Here is an 11367-nt window from a genome sequence, read left to right on the forward strand (position 1 = left end):
ATTACAGGCGTGAAAAATTCTTTTTTTTAGGATTTATTATTTTTTAAATTGTTTATACTTTTTTATTCATATGTGAATGTATTGTTTGGGCCATCTCTCCCCCCCCATCCCACCCCCACTCCCCCATCCTCCCACCCCCTCTCTTGCTCCCCCTCCCCACAGGCATGAAAATTCTTAACAAAATACTAGCACACTGAATTCAACAATTCATTTAAAAGATCATGTGGCATGATCAAGTTGATTTAATTCCAGGAATGTAAGGATGGTTCCACATATGCAAATCAATAAATATAATACAGCACATAAATAGAATCAAAGACAAAAATCACATGATCATCTCAATAGATGCAGAAAAAACCTGTGACAAAATTCACGATCCCTTCTGATGAAAGTTTTAAAGAAACTAGAATAGAAGACTCATACCTCAATATAATAAAGGCTATATGTGACAAACCTATAGCTGAATAGGGAAGGATTGAAAGCATTTTCTCTAAAATAAGGAATAAGACAAGGTGTTTACTCTCTCCACTTTTATTCAATATAGTGCTTGAATTTTTAGCCACAGCAATAGGGTAAGAGAAAGAAATATAAGGGATATAAATAGGAAAGAAAAAAGTCAGGTTATTCCTATTTGCAGATGATATGATCCTATATTTAAAAGACTCTCTACCGGTGGCTCATGCCTGTAATCCCAGCTACTCAGGAGGCAGAGATCAGGAGGATTGTGGTTCAAAGCCAGCCTGGACAAATAGTTCCCAAGACACTATCTTGATAAAAACCCATCACAGAAAAGGGCTGGTGGAGTGGTTCAAGGTGTAAGCCCTGAGTTCAAGTCCCAGTACCACAAAGTAAATAAATAAAGACCCTAAAGGCTCCACCAAAAAAGTTTTAGATGTGACAAACACTTTCAGCAAAGTAGCTGGATACAAAATCAACATATAAAAAGTCAGCGGCATTTCTACATATCAATAACAAATATTCTGAGAAAGGGACTGGGGGTGTGGCTCTCTCAAGGCTCTGAGTTCAATCCCTAGTATCACAAAAAAAAAAGGAAAGAAAAAAGGAAAAACATATTGAGAAAGAAATCAGTAAAACAATCACATTCACAATAGCCTCAAAAATAAAATATGTAGGAATAAACCTAACCAAAGTAGTCAAAGACCTCTGCAATGAAAACTATAAAATACTGAAAGAAATTGAAGAAAACACTGGAAGATGGAAAGACTTCCCATGTTCATAGATCAGCAGAATTAATACTGTGAAAATGGCTATATTACTGATAGTCATCTACAGATTCAATGCAATCTTCATCACTGTTGGCAGGAAGGTAAATTAGTGCAGCCACCACTCTGGAGATCGGTATGGAAGTTCCTCAAAAGGCTAAAAGTAGACCTACTATATAATCCAGCTATACCAACCTTGGATAAATACCAAAAGAATCTAAGTCAGGGCTGAAGACATGTGTCAACATGTACAGCTTTGTGCCTGCCTAGCACAGGCCAACCCTTAGCTCAAACCTCAGTATTGCCATAAGGGGAGGAATTTAAGTCTGCATACAATAGAGACACCTGGACAACCTTTTTTTTTTTTTTTTCCCAGTACTGGGAATTGAACTCAGGGCCTAAACCTTGAGCCACTCCACCAGCCCTCTCATGTGGTGGGTTTTTTTGAGATAGTGTCTCACAAACTATTTGCCCAGGCTGGCTTTGAGTTGACCTTGTCAGTTCTACAGGTCTACAAGCACTGTGACTTTGTGTACCTGGAAACATCTGGTCCACCTCCTCCCAGCAGGAGCAATAAGAAAGTGGAGGAACCTGGAGCTGTAGCCTCCTTGCCTAGGACAGAGAGATGTCATTGCTTTTCAGGAAGATTAAACCATTCTACCTCCCTCACCAGGGGCTCAGAGCTAGATGGTGGTGCTTGGTCCAGCCTTGTGGATCCCCCCTGCCCTGTGCACGTGTGTTCTTAACCTCCATCCCGTTTCCCAAGGGATGGCTGTCTCTCTTCCAATAGTAAGCAACTTAAGCCAGGAAGGCCTTGGGTCAGGATCCTCGAAGTTCAGCATGGGATGTGGTGCCAAAGGGGATTTACTGAGTCTGTGGATAAATGTCACAGGAGTCCAAGGTTCCCAGCCATCCTCCTCTATGTCTGGTTTTCCTGGGCAGCTTCAGAGCTCAAGACCTTGCCAAGAGGCAGAGTAATAGGTCAAGGGCAAATTCAGGGCCTGCAAATGGGCTGCTGGTTGGTCCTGAGGCAAAGGAAATTCAAGTAAAAGTGATTTTTGCCCCAGGGCTTGCCCTTCTGGGTTCAAGAAAAGAAGCCCCAAACACAAAATCCAACAGAGACAATATACAAACAAGTGCCTGGAGGAAGCATCAATGAACTGAGGGGCAGGAGCCTGTGTTCTATACTAAAATCAGTTGGCAACCTAAAGGCTGTGTGTGGCCTTGGGAAAGTCACTTAACTTCTCTGTGCCTTTCCTGCCTTTTTGAAACAGAGGCAGATGGGCTCTGATATCAGGTGGTCTATGAGGCAGATGGATTCTGATATCAGATGGTCTATTTTTTTTTATGGTACTGGGATTTGAACTCAGGGCCTACACCTTTGAACCACTCCACCGGCATCCAGCTCAGATGGTCTATGTTTGAAACTCAGTTCAACCACTTGTTTGTAGCAACCATGTAGATCCATGACCAGGCCCAGTTTTAGTAACTCCCAAGCTTCCGTGTTCTCCATGTGTACTTCACAGAGTTGGTAGAGCTATTTTACATATCCTAGAGCAATTTTAGGAGTCTCTGGCACCTTGTGAGTTATTATTGTAATGCTTATCTTTTTAAAAATAATAAAGGACTATTCTCTGCATCTCAGGGAGGCAGTAGTTTTCTGGCTTTTCTTTTTTTAAAATCTGACAGGAACAGGCAATTTTTTTTGTGGTGGTGCCAGCCATGGAGCTGCACACCTCAGCTAATTGCTTGCCTTGACAAAGGCAAGTCAGGCTGGCCCCCCATTTCTAGTCAGAGCCAGCTGACCTCCTGCTTCAAAATAGTAGAGCACTACCATTTTGTTTTTTATAAACTCAAGGTTTTAGCCAATAAGCAGGGAAAGAAAACAAAAACCAACTGGATCCTGCAAATAGGATCTACATAGGACACCTATTCAGTCAGGGCTCCACTATTAACCCTAGGATCTGGGACCTAGGGCTAGTAGTTTCCTCATTGGCAAACTGCATGTTGGGCCAGACAGTTTTCAACTGGGGTTGATTTTGCCCTCATCCAACCACCTCCTCTTTCAGAGGACATTTGGTGATGCCTGGAGATATTGTGGGTTATGCCTAGGTTGGTGTGCTATGGTATCTAATGGGTAGAGACTAGGAATGGCTGCTAAGCATCCTACAATATACAGGGCAGCCTATACAAAGAGTTATCCGGTCCCAAATAGCAACAGTGCTAAGGCTGAGAAGCCCTGGTCTAGTCTGCTTTGACTTCTTTCTACATGGGACCATGGTCAAGTTACCAGCTATGTCCTTGGAAATGATGGGCTGCTGTCTCCTTCCTACCACACTCAACCCTGCACAGCTCCACCTGAGATTCCCAGCCTCAGAGCCCTGTTTTTCTGGTTTGACACACTCAAATTCACTTTAAATGACAGAACCACTACTGTGGTAGAAATGAACCAAACACTCATATATGCCTGTAGTCCCTTTGCAAAGAGTAATTGCTTTATTTCAGCCCCTTCAGATATGGACAGGTGGAATAAATCTAATGTAAAGTCAATTGCTCTCAGCAAATTTCCTGCAGTGGCTTTGGGCCATGCCACTCATCTTTACTCCTATAGGACAAAGAAGCTTAGGTCAGAAAAACCAGCAAAGTCCCAGGGAGGCTGGAAGTCATCCTACTTAACATTTATTTCATGTGATTCTTCTCAGCATGGAGAGTATTTTCTTGTAAAAACATTTTCTTTGCTGCCCAGCTCACATTATAAATTAATTTACAAATATAGAATTGTGTAACAAACAATATTTATAAAAGTCCATAATTTTTCATACAAAAATATCCATAGAAAGTTTTTTGTACACAAAGCATGGGGATAGGTAGTCTCTTTGGTTCTCTTTCTGCATAATGCTAAAAAGTACTAGTGGTGTCATTTGTCCCAGAATAAGCCACTTAAAATAATTTTTGTAAGTATGTTTCAAAATTAAAAAAAATTAATGTTGTTAGAATCTTTTTAAAAAAGGATACACAGGGAAAATGTTTTTTTTTTTTACAACATAGATGGGATTTTGTTTCTCAAAAAATGAAAACCCCAAACTAACAAGGGTTAGGCTCACATCAAAGGTTCAAAAACATGGCACAGAGGCAACTCTTAGAACATTACCTTCATCTTAGTGGAAGCTGTTCCCATCAATCCAAACCATTCCCATTGTTTAATTAGCACTCTTTGAATACACTGCCTCAACAAAAAATAGCTGTACTACTGTGTTTTCTGCTGGGTACTGGGAGGATGGCCATAAAAATTACTCAAATGAAGATACCTCTGAGAAGTGAAAGGGAGTGCTAATAAATAGAAATTTATATATAGTCTAAAAATTTTGACCACAAATGGTTTAATCATATTAAAAACTATAAAAAATCCATTTAAAAACTATAGTTAATAAAATTCTAGTTAACACTTTTGTTAGAAAATAAAGTAACCAGGACACAATCTAACAGGGACAGGATACCAGTCTCACCATCATAAGTAAGGATAATGATTATCCCAGAATTCTTTTGGTAGCTTGAATAAGACGAGGTGGCATCTAACTTCACAAATAATTTTTTCTTTCTTTCTTTTTTTGTGGTATTAGGGTTTAAACTCTAGGGTCTTGCTAGGCAGGCACTGTACCACTTGAGCCACTCCACCAGCCCTGTTTGTGCGTTGGGTTTTTCTGAGACAGGGTCTCTTGAACTATTTGCCCAGCGTGGCTTTGATGGGTGATCTTCCTGATTTCTGCCTCCTAAATAGTTAAGATTACAGGTGTGAGCCACCGGTGCCCAACTCAAATGACTTTTATTTCAACCACAATCTTTGGTCAAGTGAGATCTAGCTTCATTCCTATCTCTTATATAGGTGTGCCTTCCCATGAGGCTGGCTTCTTTTTTAGGAACTAGAACGCTGAGGTTAAAGCACCAGCTCTGGGCTAGACTGCCTGGGTCCATTTCCTATCTGTGTGACCTTAGTCAGGTTACCTAACATCTCAGAGTTCCACTTCCCTCATATGGAAAACAAAGGGTGGTAATACCTATCTTCCATGGTTACCATTAGGATTAAAAGCACTAATGCATGTAATGTGCTTGAACAGTGCTTGGCACACAAAGCTGCTTGCACAACTTTACTGCTATTAGTAGCTACCAGGTACCAGACTTGTGAGCTTGATATAGATCAAGGATTTGTGGTGTTCCTATAAAAATCCAGATTGTCTGGCTTTTTTAGAAAAATCAGAATGTTACCACATATGTAGGAGATAACCAGCTGTTCATAGCAGCCTTCAGCTGGTCAGTCCCAATCACTCCCTACTGCTTCAGTTGTCAACTACTTGGGTTTTCCCACCCAGTAACTTCATTGGCTTATGGTTTTTAGCTGCCTATACATATCTGAGCTTGCTACCTTGGTATTCAGTGACTAACAAAATAGACACAGCCAGTCCCTGACCTCACAGGGCTCCCAGGCTACCTATCCCAGAACAGAGTGAGGTGGATTTCTCTCCAGAGAAACCTGTCAAAGTTTAGAAGAGTGTAGAAGGGTGTAGAAGAGTTATCTATTACACCCCAGTTACTTCAAGTGTAGTCAGCGGACCACAGGGTCACCCAGTAGCTCAACAGAAAATGCAGAACCTCCATCCTACCCCACCCCAGACCTCTTGACTTGGAGACTGCACTTGTACCGGATCTCAGGTGTGCATATGAAAGTCTGAGAAGCACTGCTTACACTTCAGAGCCCTCCCGGGGGTAGATGAGGCTGTTGACCATGCTGAAGTTGTAGAAGGGGCTGCTGAAAGGGCTGCTTTGGCCCCCACTGGTGCTGGCAGGGAAAGGGCTATAGTAGGAAGATCGCTGGCTGCTGCCAGCACCAGGGCTGTTGCTCAGCTGCAAGGTGTCTGGTGAGGCCTCGGAAATGGAGGTGGTGGGGAATGTGCTGCTGGAAGGCAGCTGGGCCCCCTGGATCCCGAGGTGGCGGCTGCCAGAGATGGCTCGTGGGGTGCTCCCACTGGTGCTGACACTTAAGGTGCTGAGGCTGCTGAAGAAGGTGCTGAGGCACGGGGTGGAGGTGAGCGTGGATGCTCCTGGAGAGGAGGCAGTACTCTTGGTGCCCTCAGGAGGCTCTGGGGACTGTGAAGCTCTCAGCAGAGAGGAGGGGCTGTCTCCTTCTGGCTTTCCACCTACTCCAGCCCCTGGAAGTCCTGAGGCCAGCCCTTCTTCTGATTTTGGTGTCCCTGCAGCCACTGTGGAGCTGCTGCTGGCCTCAGAGCGGCGTTTTCGCTTCCGACGGAAGTTTCCATTGTCAAACATTTTCTCACAGTTAGGATCCAGAGTCCAGTAATTACCTTTCCCTGAGAAAGAAGACAAGTTAGAGAAGGCCCTATTTTAGTGTAGTAGGCACCTACCTCCTTAATGTTGTAAGACCGTCAGTGAGTGCCTGGAAACAGGGATACTATCAAACCCTAAGTGTACTAAGTTTTTTCCTGTATATACATGCCTATGAAGTTAAATGTATAAATTAGGTACAGTAAGACATTAACAATAGCTAATAACACAGCAGAATAGTTATCACAATATACTGCGATGAAAACTATGTGAATGTTATCCGTTTATTTCTGAAATTTCTCAATTGTTTTGGACTGTGATTGATCTTGGAACCACAGAAAAGTTCAGCTCTAGCAAAGTTAGCACCCTATCTGAAAAACAAGCCAAAAAGAAAAAACAAAAGAAAAAGAAAAAGAACTGATGGCATGGTTTAAGTGGTAGAACACTGTTCAATACAGTACAGAAAGAGAAAAGAAACTGAGGATTGAGGATAAGGGAGGACTGCTGTGCTTCACTTTGAGTCTGGGAGAAGAGAGACTCACTAAACACTGAGGAAGATGCTCATGCCACTCTACTGCTTTATCCTCTTTTGCAGGACACCTTATTTACTTCAAGGAGGATCCTGGAACAAAGTTGTTTTTGCCACTTCTATCTCCTCCCGCAGTATCTGCTGCTTAAATCTGAGGACTTAATTCTCTTCCTGAGGCATGTGTAATTACACCACTCAACACCTTTCCATACTCTAGATCTAGTTGGAGTTACCTGGCAAAATCAAGGAATTCTGAGGCTACTTAAAACCTGAGCTTCCATTTCTCTTGTAAAATAAGGATAACAGCACCCGTCTAGAAGGCTGACTGTGGGACTTAAGTGATTTTGCAGCCTGGTAGCTGGCACATAGCCAGTGAAACACACTATTACAACTATTCCCTAAAAATGCACAACTCCCACCCCTGAAAAAAAAAAATCACACTAGAAAAAGGAAATCTCAAGATGTTGAAAATTACTGATCAATAAAGTTTTAACAAATTGGATGGCATATAGTTCTAGTACAAGTAAACTTGGGGAATACATGCCCCTGCAAATTTTCTAAGTTTTTTTGGTTCACTAAGCAGATCTGGACACTCATGCTATACACACAATGCTGGTTTTCCGCTTAGAAAATACACCTTACTATCTACAATTGAGATAGAAATGATCTATCATCTTGGAAGATTTTATCATCCAGTACTTTTTTCTTAAAATTTTTGGCAAAAAGCATCCTTGATGTTTGAAAATACTTTTTTTTTTTTTGGGCAATACTGGGGGGTTGGACTCAGGGCCTCACACTTGCCAGGCAGGTGCTCTACCTCGTGAGCCCCTGAAAGTACTTTTCAGCACTTACCTTGTAGTGAGTGCTTTACATGGATAACCTGTTACTCCTCACTGTTCTGTGAAGATCAGCAATATTAGTACCCCCACTTTTCAGATGGAGAAACTAAGGTGCAGACTGGTTAGTAACTTTCATATTTCAAGTGCCATTGGCATGACAGAGGCAGCATTTAAATAGGCTGGCTTTAGACTTAGCATTCTTAACCACCACGGATTTTTTAAGACAGAGAAAGGTTTATTACACAGCTCGGGACATGCTGTAGGAAGAGGCAGAGTAAGCACTCAGCTCATCCTCAACCATCTTCACACCTTTTTTGGGTTTTTGAGACAGGGTCTGGCTGTGTCGCTGAGGCTGGCCTTGAACTAGTGAGCTTCCTTCAGCCTCATTCTTCAAATGCTGGGATTACAGAGGTGCACCATCATACCTGGCCTCTAACTACAGTGCACTGCATTAAGTTGCCCCACAAAGGAGCATGCACTCCCCCCTAAGCTCATTTTCTCCAATGAAGTATTTTCTGGAGATAGAGGCAGAAAAAAAATTATATAACTATCATTTAGGTAACAATACCTGCAACCTATCTGGATATTATACTGGACCAGCTTGGAACCAATAGCTTTCCTACCTGGCCCCTCACCTTTGGTACTACAGATTAAACCCAGGACATGCTAGGCAAGTGCTCTACCACTGAGCCATAACCTCAAGTCTCCAATTATATTTTTTTAGATACCAATAACTTTGAACTTTTAAAGCTCAGAGGAGTTCACATAAGTGGTGAATTAGAGGCCAAATCAGGAAGTTGGCTCTTCTAGAGCTCCATGTCCTATCTGATACAGTAATTACTAGCCACCTGTGGCTATTTGACACAGTCCAGAGCAGGGTGTTGTGGTACCAATATGTAATTCTAGCTTTCAGAAGGCTGGGGCTGGAAGACCCCAGGCTCCAGGCCAGCCTGGGTTACATAGTGAGGCCCCAAGTCAATGAACCAAAAGAAAAAAAAAAAAAAAAAAGGTGGCTAGTCCAAATTAGGATGTGGTATAAAATACACACAAGATTTTAAGGTCTTAAAACCGAGAAAATAACATATAAAAAAATCTCACTAGTAATTTTTATATTTGTTTTATGTTCAAACATTTGGCCACTTAAAATTAATACTTGGGGAACTGGGGGAGTTAGCTGAAGTGGTAGAGTCCCTGCTTTGAAAGTTTTAACCCCTCAGCTCAAACCAGTCCCACCTCCCCCCAAAAAATTAATACTTAAAATGTGACCGGTGTCTCTTCACTTTTTGAATGTGTCTACTAGAAAAGTTACAATCACAAGTGGCTTGCACTGTACAGAAGTTCTTTGGGAAAACACTCCCTAAAATGAATTCCAAAGGCTGGCGGTATAGTTTAGATTGTGTATTTAGCATGCATGAAACCCAGGGGTCCATCCCCACCACAACAATAACTTCAGGGATGAGTCCATTCTGAGATCCAGAGTATTTCCATAAAGTCCCCTATCTCTGCAGTGTGTGCCAAAATGGTTTTATTTCCCTTCTGGTTTTCCTGTCGTAACTCCCTCCCTTTCCCTTGTCCTGGGCTCCTTTAGAAATCCTCTCCTAGGAATCTGTTTCTTCTCTCTACCTCCACCGCTCTGGGCCAGGTAAGAGAAACCCTCACATCAAAACGCAGCCCTGCTGGCTCTGGAACTTACTGGGCTTAAAAAGGAAGCAAATTTGGAACACTCATTTCTAACTTTCTAACTAGTTAAGTTTAAAAACCGCAATTTACACAAGCCATTCAAGTTCTCCCAACCCCTGCCCTGACTCAAGATGCCTGTGCCACCATAGATAAGTCATCTCTCTCACGGTCGGCATAGCACTGGCTCTGATAAGGACGCACTGAGACCTTTACGAATCTGAGAGGAGGATGTGCTCCAAAGCGCAGCCTGACTAGCTCTCTCACCTTCTGTGAAAGGTGATGACTCAGTTCACCTGAACCCCTTTACAACCACCCATCCCTCATCTGAGAGCTCGCGCCTGCTCTTACGCCTCCATCGTCTCCCAGCAATTAGACGGTCCCTTCAATGGACCGATGAGCACCCCCCGGGGCAGAGCTGGCCTCCCGTGTGAGGCCACGAACGTCTTTCTTTTTCTCTAACTGGCCAGCCGATGTGTGGGGGGGTGTAAGGGAAGAGCTCGTCCCTTAGCTGGTCCTCCCTCGGAAGACGTCCAATACTTCTCTTTGTCCTCTGGGTCCCTAGCCTCCGTCAGATGAGAGACTGAGGTGGTTGTTTCTCCATCTGCTACCATCCCGGTACGAATGAGAAGACGCCTCGCGGCTCTTCAAGGCGGCCACATACAGACTCCCTAGTGGGTTCCACCGCCACGCTCCCGCCCTCCCCAGCCAGGAAGCACCTGCCCGGTCGCCCTCACCTGGGTCATCCTCGTCGCGGGGCACCTTCTTGAAGCAGTCGTTGAGCGACAGGTTGTGGCGGATGGAGTTTTGCCAGCCGGCCTTGCTACGCTGATAGAAGGGGAAGCTGTCCGCGACGAACTGGTAGATGTGGCTGAGGGTGAGCTTGCGCTCGGGCGCGCTCTGGATGGCCATGGCGATGAGCGCCGAGTACGAGTAGGGCGGCCGCACCATCTTCATCAAGTCCTCGCGGCTGGCCATGGATAGCCAGCCCAACTCACCAGGAGCCGCGGGCCCCGCGGGCGAGGCGGGCGCGGCGGGCGCCGACTGCGTAAAGGGCCGCGGCGCGCAACCGAACGAGCCGGCGGCGGGCGGCGGCTGCAGGAAGGGTCCGGCGGCGGCCCCGGGGGGCGGCGGCGGCGGCGGCGGCGGGGCGCCCAGATACGCAGCGGCGGCGGCTGCGGCGGCGGAGGGCGGGCCGCCCACGCCGGGCCCGTTGAGCCACAGGTAGGGGTTGGCGGCGGCGGCCGGCGGCGCGGTGTAGTCTGCCAGTCTGTAGGGCGCCCTGGCGGCCGGGGGCGCGCCCGGGGTGGCGGCAGCGGCGGCGGCGGCGGGCGGGGGGAGCCCGGGCTGCGAGTACACGCCGAAGTTGTCGCCGCAGTACAGGGCCATGTCGGCGGCCGTGGGCGGGTGCGGCGCGGCCGCGGCGAGGGGCGAGCGGGGCTGGTCTCGCCACTCGGGCGAGAGCATCCCTTTGGGGGCCAACCCTGCGGCCCGCCTCGGCCCTCGTTCGGTGCCCGGTGCTCCGGGCCGGGGTTAGGCAGGTGCACGCGTAGCTCCGGTAAGCTGGTCTCTTATACCCGACCTCCCGGGCTGGGCGGCGGCCCCGGGCCCCGGGCCCCGGCTCTCCACGCCCCCGCCACGCCCCACCTGCCCGCGCGCGCCGGCCCGGCCCGCCCCGGGAGGCCGCGGCTCCAGGTTTAAGGTGAGAAGCGCCAACCAATCCGAGCCCGCGTATTCTTAACCTAATAGCAAGATAAGACAA

The 11367-nt window shown here is 45.9% G+C and overlaps 1 protein-coding gene across 1 annotated transcript; it reads right to left on the reverse strand.

Moving 5' to 3' along the window:
- Positions 1–232: 232 nt before the first annotated feature.
- Positions 233–10994, reverse strand: Foxi3 (forkhead box I3). The gene is made up of 2 exons (XM_020188426.2): positions 10343–10994; positions 233–6586 (listed from the first exon to the last, which is right to left on the reverse strand). Exons 1-2 carry the CDS (start codon positions 10992–10994, stop codon positions 5961–5963), a joined length of 1278 nt encoding a protein of 425 aa, XP_020044015.2. The 3' UTR covers positions 233–5960.
- Between the last annotated feature and the right edge of the window lie 373 nt (positions 10995–11367).

The sequence above is a fragment of the Castor canadensis genome, chromosome 12 (genome assembly GCF_047511655.1).
Source record: "Castor canadensis chromosome 12, mCasCan1.hap1v2, whole genome shotgun sequence".
NCBI lineage: Eukaryota > Metazoa > Chordata > Mammalia > Rodentia > Castoridae > Castor > Castor canadensis.